At 61.3% G+C, this 23,637-nt stretch overlaps 2 protein-coding genes across 8 annotated transcripts in view; one reads left to right on the top strand and one right to left on the bottom strand.

Annotated features, from left to right (window-relative positions):
- Nucleotides 1-22,705, top strand: part of PC (pyruvate carboxylase) — a 92,917-nt gene extending 70,212 nt beyond the window's left edge. For all 7 annotated transcript variants that reach the window (XM_033121621.1, XM_033121616.1, XM_033121618.1 and 4 more), the window contains 20 exons: nucleotides 1,260-1,395; nucleotides 1,541-1,725; nucleotides 1,992-2,157; nucleotides 2,246-2,391; nucleotides 2,484-2,601; nucleotides 2,913-3,064; nucleotides 4,470-4,588; nucleotides 6,626-6,788; nucleotides 8,356-8,538; nucleotides 17,937-18,081; nucleotides 18,446-18,535; nucleotides 18,622-18,843; nucleotides 19,263-19,419; nucleotides 19,985-20,225; nucleotides 20,329-20,578; nucleotides 20,794-21,038; nucleotides 21,125-21,304; nucleotides 21,380-21,628; nucleotides 21,864-22,004; nucleotides 22,083-22,705. In XM_033121621.1, coding sequence (XP_032977512.1) covers nucleotides 1,260-1,395; nucleotides 1,541-1,725; nucleotides 1,992-2,157; nucleotides 2,246-2,391; nucleotides 2,484-2,601; nucleotides 2,913-3,064; nucleotides 4,470-4,588; nucleotides 6,626-6,788; nucleotides 8,356-8,538; nucleotides 17,937-18,081; nucleotides 18,446-18,535; nucleotides 18,622-18,843; nucleotides 19,263-19,419; nucleotides 19,985-20,225; nucleotides 20,329-20,578; nucleotides 20,794-21,038; nucleotides 21,125-21,304; nucleotides 21,380-21,628; nucleotides 21,864-22,004; nucleotides 22,083-22,331 — 3,537 coding nt within the window. In that variant the 3' untranslated portion in view covers nucleotides 22,332-22,705. The remainder of the gene's footprint in view (nucleotides 1-1,259; nucleotides 1,396-1,540; nucleotides 1,726-1,991; nucleotides 2,158-2,245; nucleotides 2,392-2,483; nucleotides 2,602-2,912; nucleotides 3,065-4,469; nucleotides 4,589-6,625; nucleotides 6,789-8,355; nucleotides 8,539-17,936; nucleotides 18,082-18,445; nucleotides 18,536-18,621; nucleotides 18,844-19,262; nucleotides 19,420-19,984; nucleotides 20,226-20,328; nucleotides 20,579-20,793; nucleotides 21,039-21,124; nucleotides 21,305-21,379; nucleotides 21,629-21,863; nucleotides 22,005-22,082) is intronic.
- LRFN4 (leucine rich repeat and fibronectin type III domain containing 4) lies at nucleotides 11,322-17,916 on the bottom strand. Its single transcript, XM_033121624.1, has 3 exons — nucleotides 14,436-17,916; nucleotides 12,661-14,019; nucleotides 11,322-12,144 (listed from the first exon to the last, which is right to left on the bottom strand). Exons 2-3 carry the CDS (start codon nucleotides 14,007-14,009, stop codon nucleotides 11,583-11,585), a joined length of 1,911 nt encoding a protein of 636 aa, XP_032977515.1. The 5' UTR covers nucleotides 14,010-14,019; nucleotides 14,436-17,916; the 3' UTR covers nucleotides 11,322-11,582.
- Nucleotides 22,706-23,637: the final 932 nt, after the last annotated feature.

The following is a 23,637-nucleotide window of genomic DNA, read 5'->3' on the forward strand; positions in this document are numbered from 1 at the left end:
AGGCCTCTACTGTCTCCTCCCTGCTTCCTGGGCCTGGGGCTGTGCCTGGAAGGGCGCCGACCCTCAGCAGTGCCCCGGCCTGAGCGCTTGCCTCTTCTGTTCTCCTTATTTCCTTAGTTCTGTTCTTCTCTTTCTATTTGGGCTCATTTCCGCTTCTCCATCTTGTTGGCCATAATGTGATACAGGTTTTTACAGTATCTGTTTTATTTACTGAAGATACTTTTATGTTCCTTACGTAAAACAAATGGTTGAGTGAAGCGTTTTAAACTTTGCATGGTTAGCTAGATAAAAGCATGGGGGGAGGACCTGAGTGCCGTGCGGCTCTGCCCTGGACAGCTGTGTGACTTTGCGTACGTTCTTTCTAAACTCCGTGGGGCCTTGGTTTTCTTCATCTGTAAAACGAGGGGGTGGTCGGCCTCCAGAGACGGCCTTCTGGGATATAAGTTGCCCTCAGATGGTTTGTTTTTAAATCCTTTTTATCGTGGTAAAATATGTAACAGAATTTGCCATCGTAACCATTTTTAAGTATACGTTTCTCGGGCATTAAGTACATTCACACTGTTGTACAGTCACCACCACCATCATCTTCATAACTTCTTCCTCCCACGCTGAAACTCTGTCCCCATGAAACACACCCACACCACCCCCTTCCCCAGCCCCTGGCACCCACCATCCTACTGTCTGTCTCTACGAATTTAATGACTCTTGGGATCTTATATGAGTGGAATCACACAGTATTAGTCCTTCTGTAACTGGCTGATCTGTGGGCCCCCAGTCTAGTTTCATTACTGATTTCCTTGTATTCAGTAGGAAGGAAAGTTTCCTCTGCTGTTTGAAGAAATCTGTGTTTTAACTGAGGGAAAGTCTTCTTCCTAAGAGCACGTTGACGTGGGTTTGCTGGTCCGTTACCCTCACTGTCAGCCCGATGGGACCTTGAGGGAGGGACACACCAGTCAGTGTGGTGGGGGCAGGTTCTGAGCCCTGGGCCGCTGCGGCCGGCAGAGGGGACACTGACGGGGCACACGCCTTGGTCACGCAGGGCCTCAGGCTGGCCCTCTGCAATGGCTCTGTGTTCGAGTGCTGGGTGAGCTTGGTTCCACTGCGTTTGCATTTGCTCCCCTCCCTGTGGCCAGTCAGCCCCCAGGGAATGCGGAGGGCGAAGGTGCTGGCTTTCACGTGGGGCCGCTGGGGGCCGGGGCGGCACCTGGGGACCCTCTGTGCCCAGTCCACTCTCGCCTGACTCTGACTTCCCTCCCCAGATGCTGAAGTTCAGAACCGTCTGGGGGGGCCTGCCGCTCCTGGGCATCCGCCGAACCTCCACGGCCCCTGCCGCCTCCCCACACGTCCGGCGCCTAGAGTACAAGCCCATCAAGAAAGTCATGGTGGCCAACAGAGGTGAGCGCCCGGGGCCAGCGAGAAGAGCCCCCGTCCAGCCCCAGCCTGAACTTCCTCCTCCGCCCCGGCTCCCCACCGGCCGTGCTGTCCACTTCTCTGAGAACCCAGGAATCTAACTTCTCATCCCACGGACCCCACGCCCCAGGTGAGATCGCCATCCGTGTGTTCCGCGCCTGCACAGAGCTGGGCATCCGTACCGTGGCTGTGTACTCGGAGCAGGACACGGGCCAGATGCATCGGCAGAAAGCAGATGAAGCCTACCTCATCGGCCGCGGGCTCGCCCCTGTGCAGGCCTACCTGCATATCCCAGACATCATCAAGGTGGCCAAGGTGAGCCAGGAGGCAGGGGTGTGTGCGTGTGCGTGTGCGTGTGTGTGTGTAGGGCTGCGGCTGGGTCCTGTGCCTTCCCCAGGCCACAGTGGCCCTCACAGCCAGCAGTGTCTGTGGGTGGGTGGGTGGGTGGATGGATGGATGATGGATGGGTGGATGGATGGATAAGTGAATGAGTGAACAAAGGAACGAGTCAAGCAAGCGAGGTGGGGAAGGCATGAGAGCCACAGGGTTTGGTCGGGGCCACTCTCCTGCCTGCACCCTAGGAAAACAATGTGGACGCAGTACATCCCGGCTATGGGTTCCTGTCGGAGCGCGCAGACTTTGCTCAGGCCTGCCGGGACGCGGGGGTCCGCTTCATCGGGCCCAGCCCAGAGGTGGTCCGCAAGATGGGGGACAAGGTGGAAGCCCGGGCCATCGCCATCACCGCAGGTGGGTACAGCAGGCGTCCAGGCAGGGGGCTGGTGGGTTTGGGCACTCCAGCCTGTGACGAAGGCCCCACACGCCTGTCTCCCCACAGGTGTCCCCGTAGTTCCTGGCACAGACGCCCCCATCACTTCCCTGCATGAGGCCCACGAGTTCTCCAACACCTACGGCTTTCCCATCATCTTTAAGGCCGCCTATGGGGGTGGGGGGCGGGGCATGCGGGTCGTGCACAGCTACGAGGTGAGTGGGAGCGCCCCACAGCGCAGCCCCAGGGTGGGGGTGCACGGGGTGGTGCCCAGGGCCCAACCCCTGCTGGGTCTTCGTCCACGCAGGAGCTGGAGGAGAACTACACCCGGGCCTACTCGGAGGCTCTGGCTGCTTTTGGGAACGGGGCGCTGTTCGTGGAGAAGTTCATTGAGAATCCGCGTCACATTGAGGTGCAGATCCTGGGTGAGTAGGGTGTACCCGGCCACTGCACGAGGCAGGCGCCAGCAGGCCCTGCCTTTCTACCGGGGGCGGGCCTTTGGGACGGTTCCAGGAGCTCGCCCTCAGGAAGACCCTCCCCACGAAGGTGGGCCGTGGCACCCGGGTTGGTCAGGTCCCCCGGCTGCCGGGCTGGGCCTAGGGGAGGCCGTTTCTCCCCCGGCTGCCCCCACTGCTGGGAGCAGGCACTGATGGGCCACAGTGCTGGTGTGGGGCTTGTCGGGCGCCCAGGAGGTGCGCAGATCCAGAAGCTGAGCCCAGCTTGCCTCCCACCCCAGGCGACCAGTACGGGAACATTCTGCACCTGTACGAGCGAGACTGTTCCATCCAGCGGCGGCACCAGAAAGTGGTCGAGATTGCCCCTGCCGCCCACCTAGACCCCCAGCTTCGGACCCGGCTCACCAGCGACTCTGTCAAACTTGCTAAGCAGGTGAAGGGCAGGGGCTCTCGGGGACAGTCCCCACACAGAGACGAGGAGCCTGTTCCTGCAGGACACGGGCCCAGAGGTGGATAGTCCACTGGGGAGCAGGGAGGCCCAGGGTGACCGGCTCTGGGAGGGGAGGGCAGGACTCTGCTGGAGGGCAGACGGCTGATGAGGGGTCCTCGGGATCCTTGTTATGAGAGCAGAGGCACCAGGCCCAGAGGCCAAGCCTGGAGTCCAGGGAGGGGGAGAGGAAGGAGGGAAAGAGGCCACCGGCCACTCCCTCAGCGCCCTCTGCACGGATCGAGCTTCCCCTGGAACAAAGGGCATGAGGAGCAGTGCGTTCTGTCGAGATTAAGAAACCTTATGGAGGCACTGGGTCCTCACTCGTCCTTAGCTGTCCTCTGCAGTGCAGTTGTCGCAGCCCTTTACTGCTAAGGGACCACCTTTGCCCGTCTCTGCTCTGCCGGGGCATGGAGGCCAGCGATGGCAGCGGCGCCTGGCAGTGGCCTGCCCCCAGACTGGGCTTGGGAGAGCACCTGCGAAGGCCAGACCCCAGCAGGGGCCCTGCTCTCCGTTCTCGGCCCTCCTGATCCCATCCCCTCACAGAGGCCAGACATCCTGTCCCCACCTCTGTCTCCCCTTCCCAGAGCCCCGGATGACAGCGTCTTTTCAGATCTGCCCCGCACCCCCTCGGCCCCCAGGTTGTCCCTGTTCCTCTTTCCTTTCAGAGCTGTGCTCCCTCAGAGCAGCTGGGCCCAGCAGAGGACAGCAGGTGTCACCTTCCCCAAACCGAAAAGCCCGGGCTGGGGCTCTGCAGTGAGACTTCAGCCACAGTTACTATGAGTCGTTGATTTAGGGTCCAATTTAGAGTTGAGGTTTTGGTTATTTCACGTGAGGAGTGTTTTTACCTTGAGTTTGGTCTTATTTATTGGCTTACTATTATTTAATATTTCAGTCCAGATTTGAGGGAGCCAACTGAAGTCTAGTTTGTGGTTTTGGTTGGACCAGAGTGAAACTGGAATTAGGGTTGAATTTTGAGTTAGAATCATCATTGGTTGGTTCCTCTCAAGTGGCATCTGTCTGGGTGGTGGCTGCAGGTGATGACAGGGTAGAGGGGAACTTTCTGAAGCCCCTCTAAGGATAAGAAGCATCCAGGAGAGGCCAGGGTACACGTCGGTGGGGCCTGTGGGGTGGATGGGAGCATCTGTCTTGCCCTGAAGAGCTGGGTGCAGCCATCTGAGGCCCCCAGCAGAGTCCTGGAGAGCCGGCCAGGCTGGGAGGCAGGGCCCAGCCGTGGGCTCTGGGAGCAGGGCTGGTGGGCTGCCTGCCGTCTGTGGGGGCAGGGAGGGTGCAGTCTGCCCCTGTCAGGCCCCCATCATCACTGCGCCCTGCTTGTGTGGCCGCCCTACAGGTGGGCTACGAGAACGCGGGCACCGTGGAGTTCCTGGTGGACAAGCATGGCAAGCATTACTTCATCGAGGTCAACTCCCGCCTGCAGGTGGAGCACACCGTCACGGAGGAGATCACCGAGTGAGCCCGGGCTGGGCCAGGAGTCAGGGGTCAGGGGTCAGCCCAGGGGCAGGCACAAGGGAAGCGGTATCCTCCCGTTTTGAGTAGAATCCTCTCAGTGGCTCCTGGTGGGCACACAGCCTGGGGCTCAGCTCACTCTCCCTGTGGTAGAGAACAGTTACTCACTTTTTACAAAAATGATTATTATAAAAGCATGACATGGTTGTCGTGTTAGTACAAAGGAGCAAATAAAAAACAATTCAGAACCCGGCCCTCAGAACTGGGGACTGAGGCATCCGCGGCTGTGCCATGCTGCAAGTCAACAGTCTCTGGGGGGAGGTTAGATGAGGAAGTCGTAGCTCAGAGAGGTTAAGAGAGTTGTCCAAGGTCACACAGCTGGGACTGGAACTCAGGTCTTTCTCCAGCCCTGTGCTGTATTTCCTAAGCCCACTCGAAATCTTTTGGTTTCTTTCCATCTTGATTTACTATGTAAATAGTTTGACACAATTGCAATGTTTTGCATAACATTTTTATTCTACTTTTTAAATTTAATATTTGCTGAAGGCATTTCCCCCAGGCCATTGTACTTGGTCAGTTCACATCTTTGGGCCTGAATCTGCCTCCCTCTCTGAAGAGTTCTGAGGACCAACACCTTTTGTGTGGTTACCTGAGCACAGGTTAAGCGACATCTTGCCTAATTAGCTTTCTTGATTGCTTGTACCAATTTGTTCTCCCACAAGCATCGAATATAGACATTTTAAAAAACCTGCCCATTTTATAAACAATTAAAATGGTCTTTCCTTGTTTCAAGATTTGTATTTCAAGCCATTTAATTGTTAAGCCCTGGCTTGGGGCCAGTCTCTCTCACTGTGGGACTTTCCTGGCTGTTCCTTCCCTGGCCCCTCACCCCACCTGTGATGTGATGGGGGCTCCTGCCTTTGCTCAGCATGTGCACGGAGGCCCCCAGACTCCTAGCTTTCTTGAGGTAAAGGCTGCATCGAGGCAGATGTGCCAGCCTCATATTCTGGCCCCATGTGACTTTCTCCCCATTGTGCTGCTGTAAAGTTGTTGACCTTGAACCTGCCGTGAGCCTGCTCTGCTAAGGTCAGAAGTCTGCTTGCTTGTGGGGGTTTGAGTCAGACAGACACAGGCTGTCTTCCCAGGTCACGAGTTGTGTGGCGCTAGGGCGAGCTGTGGCCTCTGACCTCGGGCTCCTCCTCTGGTAAGAGTGACAGACTCTCAGAACATTGCTCTGGAGATAGAGCTTGGAAAGAGCACAGCTGTAGTCCATGGCGTGCAGATGTGGTGATGCCTGGTGACCGTCATCACTGCTATGAGGTGGTTTAGCAGGAAATACAAACCGCGGAGGAAAATTGGCCAAGGATGTTTTCAGGCTGTCCCTGCCACAAGCCTCGGTGACAATAAATTCAAGACACGGAGGTTTTTCTAACAGCTGCTCCTTAGAATGGCAGTCAGTGGGGCAGACTTACAAAGCTCACATTTGGAGAGCTCTGTGCTCTCAGATCTTCTCAGATCTTCGGGGGGCTTGGACACAAGCCCAGCTGCAATAGGTCCTGAGAGGATAGCATCCTGCCCACAGTGCCCACCCATGTGGCCCCTCCCACAGCTGTGGTCCCCATTTCAAGGAGCCTGGCCTTCACAACCCCGTTCTCTTGCAACCCCCCCACACCCCCTCACACACACATAAACACAGAGCGCCACAAACTGCTCTAAGAACAGGAGTCTGAGGCTTCAAATCCAGGCTTGACGAAGGGAGGGTTTGGGGTCGGGGACAGGAGGACAGAGAGACCCCAGGGAGAAAGAAGGGCAGAGCACAGGGAGGGGTAGTTTGTGGGGTACAGGAGCAGATTCATGCAAATAGTGCAGTAGGCAACCCCAGCCTCCCTCCAGCTGCCATGTTCTCATTCAGACCGTGCAGAGTTCCCAGCCAGGGGTGGGGGGTGCAGGGCGGCAGGGCGGGCCAGGTCTGCGTGTGGACCACAGCCGCCTCCATCCCTTGCCTCACGCTCCCCTCCTGGTCTGTCTTCTGACCTACAGTGTGGACCTGGTCCACGCCCAGATCCACGTGGCCGAGGGGCGGAGCCTGCCTGACCTGGGCCTGCGGCAGGAGAATATCCGCATCAACGGCTGTGCCATCCAGTGCCGGGTCACCACCGAGGACCCCGCACGCAGCTTCCAGCCGGACACCGGCCGCATCGAGGTTGGCGCTCATTTCCACATTCATTCCAAGGGGCGCACTACGTGTCGGCCTGTGTGGAGACTCTCTTGGGCTAGACTGCTGTCCCAGGGGTACAAAGGAGCCAGTGGGCCTGGCGGTGAGGGAGAACCCTCGCTTGGGCTGCACTGAAGCTGGCGTAGAGTATATGGGAGCCAGGCACGGCCTGAGATTCGGGGGAGCGCTCTGTGGGGAGAGGCTGCTGCGTGCACAGGCCAGCGGGCCAGTCACCGGGACAGGGAGCAGGGCAGCTGGTGGAACCAAAGGCAGGGGCCCCACTGACCCAGGCCCTTGACTCTGTTGTCACAAGAGCCAGAGACGGAGCAGTGCTGCTGGCCTCTGTCCTGCCTTCAGTCTGAGGGAGGGTGGCTGGCAAGGCAGTACCCAGGGGTGCAGCAAAGAATTGGGGCCCAAATGTCCTAGCCGAGGGGCCTAGCTGAGCAAGGGGACCATTAAGGGTGAATGAGGGAGTCCTGAGGTGGTCGGGCAGGGAGGAGGTTGAGGGGGGCCCACCCCCACTGCCTCTGGGGACACTTCCTCTCTGGAGACACTGTCTGCACCTTCTCCTCTCACACAGCCATCTGTCCCCTCCCCTCCCTGACCCTGTCCCATGGCTGAGAGCAGGAGCCCTGAGGCCTACTCGCGTGGCATTCCTTGGTCCCCGTGTCATGCTGGCTAAAAATCCCTCTGGATCCTGTGTGTCACCGGCTCTGCCACCACCTCTGCTGGTCTCCGGCCTGAGCCTCCCAGAATGCAGGACAGGAGCTCAGGGGAGGGCGGGGACGATTTTGAGACAGGTCCTGGGCTTCTGGGGAGCTGTCTGGGTTCTGAAAGTCGCATAGAGCTGGTAGGCTCAAGGCAGAGAGCTGCCAGCAGGATTCTGTTTCTGAAATAATCTGAGTCTGTAGGTGGGGACCAGCCCCAAGGGCCGACTGCTGGCCAGCGGGAGGGCCCCTGATTTCTCTGCCCGCGACCAGGAAGGGGCAGCCTTGTGATGTGACACGACGCTGCCTTCTCCCGAGGCCTGGTTCACCACAGAATATTTTTAGCTGACAGTTCCTGCTCACAGCTGAGTGTTCACCCTTAAATATTTTATTAAGTTCCTTTTTATCGAACACAGGCCTCTGTGCTCAGAAGCAGAAACGTGGTGCAGTGGCTGTCCCAAGGCCCTGAGCTGTTCTTCCACTCCTCCTGTCCTTACCTCACAGGGGTCCCCCTGCCTGGTGCAGGCTCCCCTGCCCCCATCACGGGCTTCACATGTGTGCACTGCAGTTACCGCCCGAACCTCTGGCCCCACTGTGGTCCCGTCTCCATTAGACTATGTGTTTGGAGCCCCCGTCATCTGTCCCCCAAGTCTCTCTCTGACCCACTGTTCTCCCCATGCCTCCCTCTCTGGGTGCTGGCAGAAATTAAACAAAACTTCGCAGGCCAAAGCTGGGGTTAACCTGTGGGTGCATTCGTGCCGGGCCCACCCTTGTCCAGCCTGGGCCGGGGGCCGAATGTTGCCTCTGGCGTCCGAGCTGGTTCCTGACCCCGCGCACCTCTTCCCCAGGTGTTCCGGAGTGGGGAGGGCATGGGCATCCGCCTGGATAACGCTTCTGCCTTCCAAGGGGCTGTCATCTCCCCCCATTACGACTCCCTGCTGGTCAAAGTTATCGCCCACGGCAAAGACCACCCCACGGCTGCCACCAAGATGAGCAGAGCCCTGGCCGAGTTCCGAGTCCGAGGCGTGAAGGTGAGAGGTCGTTCACATCCCTGCGTCTGTCCTGCCCTTCGCTGCATGTGGACTCTGTGGGCTGCACCCGGTCACTGCTGCTGCCAGGCCTTCTGTGTCCCTGGGAGTCGGCCAGGGCACCAGCCCTCGGCCAGATTCGAGTCTTCCTGTGGGAACCGTACGCTTCTCCCACCCTCCTGGGTGAGATCCTGGAATGTGTGTAAAATCCATATGCTTTCCCTCTGGAAAGTCTGACCCCACAGATTTCGGCAGGTGTGCCGGAGCCTGTGTTTTGAAAAAGCTCCCAGGGAATTCTTTATTCCAGGAGAATGGGGAGCCCCTAGGCAAGAGCACAGGCCATATGGCTGAGGTCACTTTGCATAAAGTCATACCCTCGCCCGCCCTCACTGTCCCTCCACCTGGCCTGGCACGTGCTTCTGGGGCAGCGGGGAAGGGAAGCCGCAGCCCAGAGGCATGAGCAGGCCCAAGGGAGGCCAGGGGCCCCCGCCCTCGGGGGTCTCACAGCCCAGAGGCCAGCAGGAACCCAAAATGCCCACTGGCCTCTTGGTCGGGCTACTGGACTGTAGCTAGAGATGAAATCACAGCCACACACTGTCTTGCCTTGAGGCCGGCGCTGCCATGTGTCTGTGGGAGTCTCCTGGGCAGATGCTGCCATCAGACCTTCGACAGGCTCCACTGTGGGGGGTGGCCGCCAGGCAGACCCACTCTTCATCCTCTTCTGGGAGTTCACGAGCTGTCCAGGGGGGCTGGCTGACGGCCCCGCCCCTCGGCGTCCCCTTCTCAGCTGCTTGCTCGGCCAGTGGGGTTGAGGCATGTGAGCAGTGCTGCCCTCTCAGCGCTCTGTGTCATTCCTCTCACCTGCTGACCAAGCGCTGTGGTGTGTCCTGGTAGATGCCCCGGTGGGTGCAGAAGCCTTTAAAGAAAAGCGTGTGGGAGGGAGGGAGCCCGTGGGTCTGTGCTGGCTGGCATCTCCCCTCAGGCCATCAGCCTACCTCACAGGGATCGGAGCTTCTGGGTGCCAGGGGTCTCTGCGCTCTTCCATGAGGAGCCTGAGGGCTCCTGGTCTGCATGTGGCAGAGACATGTCATGACGTCCTGTGCTCAGCCCGAGGTCTTGATGAGGAGGCTTGGTTTTCCCGGCCTGGTGCCCTGGGGCTGCTGCCAGGGCCGGGTAGCCCGTGGGTACCGTGACCCCAGTAGGGAACCCTGCTACCTACCCTGTTGCTGTGTCATCCTTCTTGGTGAGTCCAGGTGTCCCCTGTGGTTGTGCCCCCGTGCCATGGCACCCCCGACCTGTTGGATAGCCTGGAGGGCGCACAGGCACGTAGTGTCTGAAGGGCCTGGAGGTGAAGGGGGATCAGGGTCATGGGGCTACAGGCAGAAGGTGGGAGGCTAGTGCAGGACGCAGGTTCCCTGTTCCTGGGGGCACCGGTGTCACCCCCCAAATGTGCACCCACACCAGGCCACTGGCTCCTGCCATGCCTGCAGCCTCTGCCAGCCCTGCACTTGCCACCCTGTGGCTCCTTGCCCCTCTCTATCTTGCATGCCGTGCCTCCCCCCTGCTCTCCCCCGCAAGCCTCTCCATGCCCTTGGGGGGCTCACACTCCCCTGCTCTTCTCTGCTGAGAACCTTGTTCCATTTACTTAAACCAGGATCTCTCATGAGCTACACCCAGGTATGTGTCTGGGGCTGGGAGGGCAGGCACGTGTCTGTCAACACTGCGCAAACACACAAGTGTGTGAGCTTGGCCTGCACTTGTGCGCACACACTGTGCCAGCTCTCACCGGGCTGCTCGTCAGAACCAAGCGGGCCTTATACAAAAACCCCCTGGGCACATGCACTGTGGCTGGCACAGCCTGGGCACCACTGCAGGCCCTGGGGTGCCAGCGCTCACCCTCCACAGTGGGGTCAGGACCCTGCATGTTCTCGAAGCATTTGGGTGTGCCTGGCGCTGGGGGACCACATGTGCCTATTTTTGTGTCCGGAGCAGATTCGTCCCAGCCGATGCCCAGGCGCCGTGATTGTTTGGGGGGTACCCGTAGGGCCCAGGCCGAGGCCAGAGGAAGCAGAGCAAGGCAGCCACGCCTGGACTGTGGCTCCTCGGGCCAGGGGCTAGAGCAGGCCAGTGGCCGTGAGGGTGTGGGCACCCCACTGGTGTTTGCCCCTTGTGTCCAGCGAAGGAGGTTTGACTCAGTCTTTCCAGACAAGCCCAGAGTGAAGTCACGGAGGTTCTGACCACCTGGGAGCCGAGATCACACTCGGCCTGCAGCACTGACTGGAACCTTCCAGAGGGTCCTGGGCAGTGGGATTCCAAGCCCGTCCCAATCCCTTTGGGGTGACATTTTACAAATCAGATTCCCTGGGAGACGGTGAATAAGGTTGTGACCAACAGGGGCCATTCTGAGTTGTGTTAATGTCTCCGGCCCAGATCCCTTTGCCCCTGGGGGCTGTGCCATCTCCCTCCTGCTCCCGTGGCCACTGTGCATTGCAGGCTCCATGCTGCTGTGAGGACCCTCACATCCTGTCCACAGCCTGCCAACAGGGGTCCTCTGCACCTACAGATGCCCGCACAGCTCTGAGGGTCCAGCTCCCGCAGTTCTCTAGGGGCTGGGACTGGGCTCACCCGGGTCTGAAGGCACCAGAAGGATGAGGAGGCCAAAGGCACCCCAGGCTGCTCGGGCCGCCTCCACGGGGCTGGCAGCCCCAGCCCTGACCCTGTCCTGTCCATGCGCCCCCACCAGCCCCCTACAGGGAACCTAGCAGGACCAGACCAGAGATTAGCACTGAGGTGTCCCCAATCATTTTATTATAAAGACAAACAAGACTCCCCCTTGGTGGCTGCAGCCCCTGCCTCGACGGCTGTGAGCACCTGTTGGAGGGACTTGTCCCCTCAGGCCAGAACCAGGGAAAGGGCCCCCGTCCTGCCAAGCACAAGGGGGCCTGAGGTACCGTGGGTAGACCTGGGAGGGACTCCCGGCCGTGCTCACCCACCCAGGCCAGGAGCCGGCCGCCCTTTGCCCTCCGCCCTGGGCGACTCCCTTCCCATCATACCACACTTTCTTCCAGTCTCTCCGCACTGCCCCCCGCTCCCCGGCACCCTGCCCCCAGCAGCCCCCCATGGACAGAGTGGCTCCGCCGGGCCCAGGCTCCTCCGAGGCGCCTGGCATAACCATAGCACCCGCCGCTGTCTCCCAGGTCCAGGGAGCAGCTGCGCTGGGGGCGAGGCGGGGGGCTCCGTGGCGGGTGGGTCTTCGGGGTGGGGCTGGGGCCTCCATTGGTCTGGGACTGGACATGGCTGAGCTTGAGTGGGAGGCGGCCATTCCCGGCCCCCCGGCCCCGAACCAGCAAGGCCACAGTGAAGACCAGTAAGGCAGCCACCAGCACACCCCCCACAGCCACGGTCAGGGTCCCGCCCAGCACATGGGCCTGCAGGGCGTGGCACAGGGGCGTGGCAGGCAGCGTGGAGAAGTGGGCACAGCCCAGCAGCTTGGTGGCCGTGAGGTCGGAAGGCCCAGCGGCAGGTGACAGGGCCAGTAGGCAGAGGTCATAGTCGGCACCAGGGACCAGGTGCTTCAGCAGGAAGTGGTGGCTGGAGGCTGGGACGATCCTGCGGGCAAAGTGTGGTGGTCAGAGCCCAGGCGTTGGGCGCCAGGCCCTGGGTCCACCCCACACGGCCTCACAGCCCCCCCCACCATGCGCCCCCAGATCCCAGCTCTGAACAGCCGCTTCCCCTAGGACCACATGACCTTGTATGTTTAATCAAGAAGGCGGAGACACCAAGACAGGCATGCGTGTATGGCCGGAGCCAGTGCAGGGGTCAGACAGGTGTGTGCCGACAGGCCCTGGGCGAGCCCAGGAGACCTCACAGGGACAGAAATAACGTGCATGTACGTTGGCCACGTGCTAAAACAGCATGGCCAGGAGGCCTGCAGCCGGTTCAGCCACAGGGACAGACCCCTGCGGCACTGCCCACCTTCTGTCCCTGCCCTCTGCACCCCAACCCCCCTCCTCTCCCAGGCAGCTCTGAAGCTGAGGAGGGGTGTGTGGAAACCCCAAGGAGAGGAGGAGCAGGAGGTGGCCCCGCCCAGAGGAGGAGCCCAGAGGCTGCAAAGTGGGTCCTCACCGGTACATGAGGGTCTCGTCCTCGCTGCTGTTGTACTGAATTTGGAACATCCACACGGGGTCTGCTGGCCGCCCTGGCCCCCAGCTCACCAGCCCTGAGGTGGCGGTCACCTCCGTTACCTGCACGCCTGGCTCAGACTCTAGTGTCCCCTCGCCCTCTGCAGCGGTGCGGGCCGAAGCAGCAATGTCCGAGGGCCCTGGCCGGCCACCTTCAGTGCTGCCATTCCCGCCATGGGGCAAGGCCAGCACCCGGAGCTCTACACGGGCTGTGGCCTCGCCGGCAGGGTTGGTGGCAATGCAGGTGTAGCCCCCTGCATCCCCAGCGTTTGTCACCCCAATCTCCAGGGTCCCATTGGGGAAAGCTCGGGCTCGGGAGGAGTTGCCGACTAGCCGGTCATCGGGGCCGACCCAGTGCATGGTGGGTGCAGGGTCACCAAGGGCCCGGCACCGCAGTGTGGCCCGCTGGCCCTCCAGCACCCAGAGGCGCTGTGTGTGGCGGGCAATGAGGGGCGGCTCACAGGAGAACTCGCCCTCGGGCACGGCCCAGAAGTAGCGGCCAGCCAGGCCTGGCGGGGAGGCGCAGGTCTCTAGGTCGTCGGGCCGGGCCAGCCGCCGCAGCCACAATAGCTCACAGTTGCAGTGCAGGGGGTTCCCACTGAAGCTGAGCACCAGGGGAGCGGGTGAGGCCTCGGCGTCACGCCCCCGGGAGAAGAGCGGGTCGGGGGCCAGAGTGGCCAGACGGTTGGAGGTGAGGTCAAGGCGGGAGAGCTGGCTGAGTTGGGCGAAGGCGCCCGGGGGCAGCGCATCGATGAGGTTGTGGTCCAGGTTGAGGGTGTGCAGGGCAGGCATGGCGCCGATGCCAGCCCAGGGCACCTGCCGCAGGTTGTTGTAGGACAGGTCCAGGTCCTCCAGGCTGTCCAGGAAGTCGTCGAAGGCCCCGGGTGCGATGCGGCCCAGCTGGTTGCCGCTCAGGATGAGGTGCTGCAGGTTGACGGGCCCCCGCAGGCTGCCGGTGCCCAGCTCCACCAGCCTGTTGCCATCCAGGTGCAGGGAGCGCAGGCTCTCCAGGTCCCCAAAGGCGCGGGCCCCGATGCGAGTGATGGCGTTGCGGGACAGTGTCAGGTCCACCAGCCCTGTCATGTTGCGGAAGTCTGGTGGCCCCAAAGCCTGGATGAAGTTGTCAGCCAGCCGCAGCTCCACTGTGCGCCGGTCCACATTGGGCGGCACGAACAGTAGGCCTCGGTGGGCACAGAGGGTGCTGAGCGACTCAGAAAGGTTCTGGCAGACGCAGGGCAGTGGGCAGGCCGCCGCTCCACTGGCCAGCAGCAGCAGCAGGAGCGGTGGGGCCATGGTGAGTGCCCTGCAGGGAAGGGCCCAGGCACAGGTGGGGTTGCTGCAGGTGCTCACTGTGCCCAGAGCCCAGTCCTGGGTGGGGGTCAGGGTCAGAGGCCCAAGGGGCCCCCAGGGCTGAGGGAAGACTGGGGCCTACAGGTCCAACCCCCCAGAATAAAGATCACATCTCCCAAGCAGTTAGGGGGAGTCCAAGCTCTGGGGACAAGGTGAGGCCTGAGACCGGAAGCAGAGATGGGCATGAGAGCAGGGAGGGTCCCGGAACTTCCTTTCCCTGGCGTCCCTGGAATCGCCAGGGCACCCCCACTCCGCGTTATCCCCTCCCCCATCAGGTAAGGTGTCCCTCAAACCCCTCCCTTGGCCCGTCGCCCCTCCCCAGCCAGCCCCCACGCTGTGCCCTGCGCGGAGGGAAGGGGGGGGCCTCACCTGGTATCCGTAGTTCAGGGGGCGCGGGCCGGCCTCCCCATGGGCCCCGCCGGCCCCCACCGACTCCAGGTGGCTCTCCGGCGGGGGCGAGGCCCGGGGCTGACCGGCCGCCCACCGGGCGCCCTCCAGCCCATGGCGCTTGGGCCCGCAGCCCCGGCTCACTCGGTTCCCGGCACCTTTTCCCGGCGCGGCTCGTGGCGGCGGACAGGCAGGCGGGTGCGCGCCAGCGAGCACGCGCGCCGCGGACACGCACGTGGAGGGCGGACGGGGAGGGGCGCGTGGGGATCCACCCGGGCTGGTTCCAGAGGTCACGGGGACACGCGGCCACTGCAGCGCCCACGGGTGGCTCCTGGTCACGCCCGAGGCTCTGGCCGGCGCAGGCCCGCCGCGCAGGCCCCCGGCGCTGCCGCAGCGCACTCACCCTGGCACAGGCGCGCGCGCCCCCGGGTACCCTGGCGCCCCGGCATCCTGCACCGCCCGGGCGCCCGCCGCCGCTGCGCGAACCGTCACTCTGCAGCTAGTCAGACAAAGCGCCAGCTCCCGGGCCCCTTCACCATCTCTCAGAGATGGGAATCTTTGTCACATGTCGCTGGGCACCCTCCCCAACACACCCACACATGCCCACACACCCACACGTCCCCGCACGCACAGGCAGGGCCGGGCGCAAACCCGCACTGTTGCTGGGACCCTCGCTTCACAGACACACTCTGAAGGTCATAACCGTTCTGCATCACCGAGTCACGTGCAGGGTCCCCAACACGCACGGGGCCCTAGAAGGGGGGGCTTGGGCGACGCCCCCGTCGAGGCTGCTGCGTGGGGCCGCGAGGGCTCGGCTCCGGGCTGGCGCCGCGCCCCACTGCCCGCCTCTCCCTTCCCCTTCCCAGGCTCCCCGCCCGCCCTGCGAGATGGGAGCCAACCGGTCTCCGCCTCCGGTCCTATTGGTCTGTGCGGCGCGGTTTCCCAGCAGGCCGGCGGAGGCACGCCGTTTAAAGCTGTGCGTCAGTGGTCCTCGCCATGCCCGCAGTCCCTCCCTCCTCTTCTGACCCCTGTCGGGCCATTTCCGTGGGAGAGCGGCCGTGGATTAGCCTGGGTCCTCGGAGAAAGGGCTCCTGATGGGGGTGGGGAGGTCCCGGCTTCCTGCCTCAGAGCTGAGGTTTGGGTGGGGCACCCTGGTCCTTCGTAGTGGTCCGCCCAATTAGGATACAAGGGAAGGTACTCTCCCGCCCCCCCACTCCGAGGGGGAATCTCCTAGTCCTCAGGCTACCTGGATCCGCCCCCTTTCCCTTCCTTTCCCTTCCGACCTGATTCCTAAAGACCTGGTAGGTGGCAACTCAGGGAAACAGACCGAATTCTAATCTTGCCTGGCACAACAGGTAACCTTGGCAAGCTGCTTAACCACTGAAACAATTTCCTCATCTAGGCCAAGGGGTATTAATGGTACGTACTTAGGTACCACATGGGGTGAGAGGAGAGGAAACGATCAGCCTGTGAGGTACTAAGTCACCTGGCAGCTGGACGCCTTTCTCACTGTTGCCACTCCCCAGGCTTCAGCTGTTGAATTTGTAAAATGAAGACATTGGATCCTACCCCGGGGTCAGCTCTTGCTCAGTGGCATCAGCTAGTTCTTGGTTCCTGTTCTGCCCATAAAAATGTTTTCATTCACTCTAAACATACGTGTTTGCTGGCATCCAGCACGTGCTGCCTGCCCTGTGCTGGTGGTTGGGGTACATCAGGAACCAGATGGGCCTGGTTCTGGTCCCATGGAACTTACAGCACAGTGGGGATGACATAGCCCCCAAAATTACAAAGGGGGAGAGATCTACAAAAGGGAAATGCAGGGTCTGACGGGATGGCCTCTGAGGATCTTTCTCACCCCTGTGTGGTTCTAGGTCCTTTAGATGGTTTCACTGGTATCTTCTCAAACGCCATGCCTTGGCCCAGTGGAAATATCCTTAGGAGGGGCAGGGACTAGTTTCAGGGACAAGCTGACCTGTCCCAGCAGACAGGCAGGAGGCAGTTTTGGCTGGGTCCCACTCTGCGGTGACCACTCGTGGGATACTGGTGGGGGAGGCACCCTTGAGAGCAGCCACAGGGACCAGCAGCCCATGTTGGGCCTGGAGCCCCTGTTGAAGGTGCCAACAGAAATCCAGAATGGCTAACACATGGAGACGCCTTCTCTGAAGTGATAGCCAGTGCTGTAGCCATGTGGTCACAGGCACACGCATGCTGGAATCCCAGCCACACAGCCTCATAGTCATGGGGCACTTGTCACAGTGCTGGTTCCCACGCTCCCGTGGAGCCTCTGGGTTGGACTTGCCCTGCCCCAGCCTCATCCCATTACGCAGCCGTTTACTGAGCAGAACTGAGGGCCCATGTGCACAAAACACATGGACACAGGTACATCAGACAGCACCCCCGCCCCAAGAAACACTTGCAGGTGTGCGAGGAATGCAGACAGCAAATGATGAGCTGTCCGACAGGGGATCCCATGGGGGCCTCTAGAAAAGGGAGCCAGCTGTGCTGTGAGGGCAGGAGATGAGGACAAAGAAGGCCTTTGAGCTCAGACGTCCAGGAAGAGCTTACCAGGCAGGTGCAGCGGTGTGGTGTGAGAGCGCAAGGCACGTTTGGCCTGGCCAGAGCTGGCCACGGTAGAATCGCCCAGTTTGGCCAGTGAAATAGGAGAGGGTGGTGAGGGTGATGGGTCATAGATTTTGGTAACCGGGTGGCCAGGCACCCACCAGAAGGCGGAAGAGAACAGCGTGAGGAAAACTGGTTTGGGACTTGGTGAGCTTGTGTGAGGGACCCACAAGGAGAGAGGCCCAGGAGGCATTTCCACTTTGGGGTCTCGGTGAGCTGGAGGCCGGGTGAGGCCCTCCAGGGAGAGCGCTGTATGAGCAAAGGCCTGGTGGCAGCCCTGCTGACTCCATCCTGCAGGAGTGAAAGGAGCGCCCAGTGGCGACCAGGGAGGAGGAGGAGAGCAAGATGTCTTGCAAGCCCAGGGACAGAATGTCCAGGTGGAGCTGTTAGCAAGAGGAGGGGCAGGTGCCCATGGACTTGGCCACGAGGAGGGACCTTGGAATACCAGTGTGGTTGGTTATGTGTGTTGTGGGGGGTCTGTTGAAGGCAAGGGCCTCTTTTAAGCATGGCTGGGAGGCTGGGGATGTGGCTGCTTCGTGCCACGGCGCTGTGGGAAAGGCCCAATCCAGTTCCTGTGCTGTGGGAGGTGTGGAGGTGCTTGTTTTCAGATCCCTGAGGAAGGAGGAGGTGGGAGTCAGCACATGATCTGGGGTGAGCAAGGAGGGAGGAAGCGCGCTCAGCCCCGACAGCTTAGGGGACTGCCAGAAGCGGGGTGGTGGTGAGGAGATGGGGAAATGCGACTGCACAGGAATGTGCTAACCTGGGGAACTTGGGAAGCTGCCGGCCCGGGTGCCACTGTCAGCTGCTTCTCCTTTCCCCGTCCTGCTGCCTGGTGACACCTTCCCACCCACCTCTGTCCTGCAGACCAACATCCCCTTCCTGCAGAACGTGCTCAACAACCAGCAGTTCCTGGCAGGCACCGTGGACACCCAATTCATTGACGAGAACCCGGAGCTCTTCCAGCTGCGGCCCGCGCAGAACCGGGCCCAGAAGCTGCTGCACTACCTCGGTCCGTCCCCGAGACTGCCCTCCTCTCCCCTCCCGGAGGCCTAGCTCCTGGCCCCTCGCCCAGAGAGCTTCCTAGCACCCTCTGCCCCTGCTCTCAATCTAGTCCTCTTCCTTTGCTTTGTCCTCCCCACCCCGCCTACCCTCCTTGCTCCTGATCTCAGAGACCCCCTTTTCTATCCACATGGCCCTCAATAGGTCCCCACCACCTGGACCCAGGAGGGCCTGGCTTTGGAGAGGACGGGCCAGCTGGAGAGCTGGGCATCCTGGAGGCATCGCTCCATCCCTGAGCCCACCTGCTCTCACTCCTGCCCTCAACTCAAGCCTCTGCCCAGTCTGCCCTGACCCACTACCTGCTCTCCCCACAGGACACATCATGGTGAATGGCCCTACCACCCCGATCCCTGTCAAGGCCAACCCCAGTCCCACGGACCCCATTGTCCCTGTGGTGCCCATAGGTAGGTGAGACCCATTCTGCCACCTCTTGGGGGAGACAGAGGAGGCTGCCATCTGCAGAATGGGTCTAATGCCGGGTCTGCCCTAGGCCCGCCCCCGGCTGGTTTGAGAGACATCCTGCTGCGAGAGGGGCCCGAGGGCTTTGCTCGAGCTGTGCGGGGCCACCCGGGGCTGCTGCTAATGGACACAACCTTCCGGGATGCCCACCAGTCACTGCTGGCCACTCGCGTGCGAACCCACGACCTCAAAAAGATCTCCCCCTATGTGGCCCACAACTTCAGCAAGCTCTTCAGCATAGAGAACTGGGGAGGTAGGCCGGAGGGCTGGACGGTGGGCAGTGCCTGGCAGTGTGATCAGGCTACTGGGGACTCGCAGGAGAAGCTAGAGGTGCTTCTAGCTTGAAGGAACTGGTGAGAACTAAACAAGGCAAGCAGTGACTGGTGCCCACTCTGGCCAGGCCTGGTGCCAGGCACGAGATCACGGAGCTGAGAGCCAGGAAGCTCAGGGTCAGCGGGGCAGCACGTCTTAATCATAGCACAGAATTGGGGGCCCAGAGGACACAGCCCGAGCTGCCCTGAGATCAGTGAAGGGAAATGTGTTGGGGGGGTCTGGGTGGGAACGTGGGGGACCCTGAAGATAAGCAGGGCCTGGCATTAGGCCAGAGCTGCAGGATATGGTGGGGTCCCCAGGACATTTGGGGCTGACCTGGGACTCTTGGTCCTTGCGCAGGGGCCACGTTTGACGTTGCAATGCGCTTCCTGTACGAGTGCCCTTGGCGGCGTCTGCAGGAGCTCCGGGAGCTCATCCCCAACATCCCGTTCCAGATGTTGCTGCGGGGGGCCAATGCGGTGGGCTACACCAACTACCCCGACAACGTGGTCTTCAAGTGAGCCCGGGGTCGGGTGGGGGTGGGGGAGACACCATGCAGCAGGTGCCAGGCCACATGGCCATGGCCCGTGCTCCCACAGCAGGCTCCAAACAGCCTCCCAGTAGCTGCGCCCGGAAGGGGCTATTTGGAAATGTCATCCAGTGCAGAATTATAGCTGGAGAACTGGAAGGGCTTCTACCTCATGGGCCAGTGGAGGCCCCAGGAAGGCCGGTGACTTGTCCCCAGCCATGTGGTATAGGGCTGGGGCTGGGACCTGGCCTCAGGACTCCTTATTCAGGGCTCTTTCTCTCTCATTCCTTTGCAAAGCAAAGACTGGCTACTACTTCTGATCTGGGACAGCTCTGCGCTGTGCCCAGATGCCTCTGGGGCGACCCTGCCCAGCTCAGGCTGCCCTGGAGGCCACACTGTGGTGCCCGCCCCCCACACTGACTTTGGATCCCATACCCCGTCAGGCCAGACCCTAAGAACTCATCGCCCAGGGGCCATAGATGGGCCAGGAGCCAGAGAAGGAAGTGTGTGTGTGGGGGGGGGAGCTAACCCCTGGGCTCTCCTACCCACTCAGGTTCTGTGAGGTGGCCAAGGAGAATGGCATGGACATCTTCCGGGTCTTTGACTCCCTCAACTACCTGCCCAATCTCCTGCTGGGCATGGAGGCCGCGGGCAGTGCTGGTGGCGTGGTGGAGGCCGCCATCTCCTACACGGGTGACGTGGCCGACCCGAGCCGCACCAAGTACTCGCTGCCGTATTACATGGGCTTGGCCGAAGAGCTGGTGCGAGCTGGCACCCACATTCTGTGCATCAAGGTGCCTGGGCCAGCCCACCTCTCGGCCTCCCTACCACGTTCTCCCCTCCTTCCCCCACAGGCACACTGTCCCCTTCTTACCATCTCCTCCTCTTTTCGCACAGGACATGGCAGGGCTGCTGAAGCCAGCGGCCTGCACCATGCTGGTCGGCTCTCTCCGGGACCGCTTCCCTGACCTCCCGCTACACATCCACACCCATGACACGTCCGGGGCAGGCGTGGCAGCCATGCTGGCCTGTGCCCAGGCTGGGGCCGATGTGGTGGACGTGGCAGCTGATTCCATGTCTGGGATGACTTCACAGCCCAGCATGGGAGCCTTGGTGGCCTGTACCCGAGGCACTCCCCTGGACACAGGTAGGGAAGGAGCAGCCGGTGGCCATCCCCCTTTCAAGGCCACGCCCCCACTGGTCCCATGGAGTCTGGAGGGTTCTAGAATTCACACCCTTGCCTGGCCATGCCTTCCATCACCCAAGTCTGAGGTGGGACCTGAGCTGGCCCTGGGGTCCTAGAGGAGCAGCTGGGCGCTCGGCACATTTCTAAGCCCTCCCCTACCTCTGGCCTCCCTGCAGGGGTGCCCCTGGAGCGCGTGTTTGACTACAGTGAGTACTGGGAGGGGACGCGGGGACTGTATGCAGCCTTTGACTGCACGGCCACCATGAAGTCTGGCAACTCGGACGTGTATGAGAATGAGATCCCAGGGGGCCAGTACACCAACCTGCACTTCCAGGCACACAGCATGGGGCTGGGCTCCAAGTTCAAGGAGGTCAAGAAGGCCTACGTGGAAGCCAACCAGATGCTAGGCGATCTCATCAAGGTAAGCCAGGCCGTCGTGCCCCTTTCCCCCACTTCTGGGTCTTTATAAGGAGCCTGGCACCCTAACGCACGGGCCCTTCTCCTCAGGTGACACCCTCCTCCAAGATCGTGGGGGACCTGGCCCAGTTCATGGTGCAGAACGGGCTGAGCAGGGCGGAGGCCGAGGCCCAGGCAGAAGAGCTGTCCTTCCCCCGCTCCGTGGTGGAGTTCCTGCAGGGCTACATCGGCATTCCGCACGGGGGCTTCCCGGAGCCCCTTCGCTCCAAGGTAGGGAGGGCCCAGTCCAGTGTCGGGGGGGCTTAGGCGTAGGAACCGGGCCTGACCCTCTGCTGTGCTCCCCAGGTGCTCAAGGACCTGCCGCGGGTGGAGGGGCGGCCTGGAGCCTCCCTCCCTCCCCTGGATCTACAGGCACTAGAGAAGGAGCTGACAGAGCGGCACGGGGAGGAGCTGACCCCGGAGGACGTGCTGTCAGCGGCCATCTACCCCGACGTCTTTGCCCACTTCAAGGACTTCACTGCCACCTTTGGCCCCCTGGACAGCCTCAATACCCGCCTCTTCCTCCAGGGACCCAAAATTGCAGAGGAGTTTGAGGTCAGTGGCTCTGGCACCCATGTACACCCCCCCAGCACATCTGGAGCACTAGACTTTGGCCTGCCTGGCACCAGGCTTTCAAAGCTCTGGGTGCAAAGTACCCTTGGGAGATGGAGCCAGGCCTTGTAAGTAAGGAGCTGAAGTCTGGGATGGGGGAGCTTGCCTGGGACTGGGTGGGGGCTGCTCTCCTCCCACCTGTCCCCCTCCCGCTCTGAGCTTCCATGTCCTGCTGCAGGTGGAGCTGGAGCGGGGCAAGACACTGCACATCAAAGCCCTGGCCGTAAGTGACCTGAACCGGGCTGGCCAGCGGCAGGTCTTCTTCGAGCTCAATGGACAGCTGCGTTCCATTCTTGTCAAGGACACGCAGGCCATGAAGGTATTGTTCCCCCTGTGCCAGCTGGGTGGTAGGGGCAGCGGGGCCTGCTGTCTCACGTCCCCTCTGTCCTGTCTGCAGGAGATGCACTTCCACCCCAAGGCCCTGAAGGACGTGAAAGGCCAGATCGGGGCACCCATGCCTGGGAAGGTGATAGACATCAAGGTGGCGGCAGGGGCCAAGGTGGCTAAAGGCCAGCCCCTGTGTGTGCTCAGCGCCATGAAGATGGAGACTGTGGTGACATCACCCATTGAAGGCACTGTCCGCAAGGTCCATGTAACCACAGACATGACACTGGAAGGCGATGACCTCATCCTGGAGATTGAGTGACCTTGCCCCAGACTTGCGGCCCGCCGTCCCCACCCCAAGCCCTCTACGGCCGCTGCTGCCAGAGCAGGCCCAGGCCAGCCGGGGCCTGACGGCAGGAAGGCCTGGCCCTGGAGCGCCTGTCCTCAGCTGCTTGTGGCAGGACACTGCCTGCGGTGGCCCTTCCTTCTCCAGCCGTCTATCCTTTCTCTGCTGGTGGACAGTCACTCATATTCACCTCTTGCCAAATAAGGGTCCTATCCTTGCTGGAGACTACAGGTGATATTACAGGTGGGCCTAGGGGCCAGGAGAGCAGGTTTAGGGGTTCTACCCCCTGGGGGGAGACCTAGGCCCCAAGTCCTGAGAACTTTGCTCAATAAAACTGGCTTTCCCCTGCCTGCACTGCTCGGTCCTTTGCAGCTCACCCCGCGTGCCACTCGGCAAAGTGCCTCTTGGACCCCTCAGGCCAGCTGTTATTTTCTTCCTTGGAGGGTAGTGAGGATGACAGTAGTGGCCTTGGTTTAAGCCACTACTGAGTGCCTGCTGTATACATACCCAAACAGGATTAGCTAGTTGTCGCTGAGAGTCTGGGGGCCAGGTGAGCCGAACGGGCTGTTCTAAGCACTTAATACTTGTTAACTCCGGCAATCAGCCTACGCCCATTTTATGGATACAGAAATGGAGTCACAGGAAGGTTAAATAACTTGTCTAGAACCAGCACAGCTAATAAGACGCAGAGAGGGTTCAAATCTAGGCTGTCAGTGGATTTGCTTTCCAACCACACTGCTTGCTTTACCTTTTAAAACCAGGGCTAACCTCCCACCCCATCCATTCAGGACTGGACACAAACAGGCGCCACCTTCCAGGAGGCAGGCGAGATGGTGTGGGAACCTCGGGGTGAGGATTCTGCGGGGAGGTTAGCGACACTGGACTGAGTCCTAGGAGTCCTAGGCCCTAAGCCTGCCCACCCCCCACGAGCAGCTGTCAGGAGAATCGTAATCCTGAGGCCCAGCTCTCTCACCTTTGGAGTGGGACAGCAACCCTGCCTGCATCACCACTGCTGCCCCCACATGGGGGAGGTGAGGATGGGCTGGGAGGGTCAGTTCCTGAGCAGTGAAGCATGAGGAGGACGTGGAGGGGCAAAGCCCAGATACTCTGACCCCCAGGGGACCATCCAGCAGCCTGCCAGCCTCCTCTTTGGACGCCAGGATCCCCGAGGTACCTTCCAAATAGGCCCATGCTCACCCTCCTCTGCCTCTCTGCCAGCTGCGGCACAGAACTTCCCAGCAAGGTAGGTGTATGACTGTCACGATGCCCTTTTAGATCCAGG

This window comes from Rhinolophus ferrumequinum, chromosome 11 (genome assembly GCF_004115265.2).
Source record: "Rhinolophus ferrumequinum isolate MPI-CBG mRhiFer1 chromosome 11, mRhiFer1_v1.p, whole genome shotgun sequence".
In the NCBI taxonomy this organism is placed as follows: domain Eukaryota; kingdom Metazoa; phylum Chordata; class Mammalia; order Chiroptera; family Rhinolophidae; genus Rhinolophus; species Rhinolophus ferrumequinum.

What these genes read in the sequence shown, in the direction of transcription:
- LRFN4 (XM_033121624.1), bottom strand. Translation starts at nt 14,009, where the DNA reads ATGGCCCCACCGCTCCTGCTGCTGCTGCTGGCCAGTGGAGCGGCGGCC. An exon ending in GACGAGACCCTCATGTACCG is followed by an intron (nt 12,145 to 12,660) that starts GTGAGGACCCAC and finishes CTTTGCCCGCAG; the next exon opens with GATCGTCCCAGCCTCCAGCC.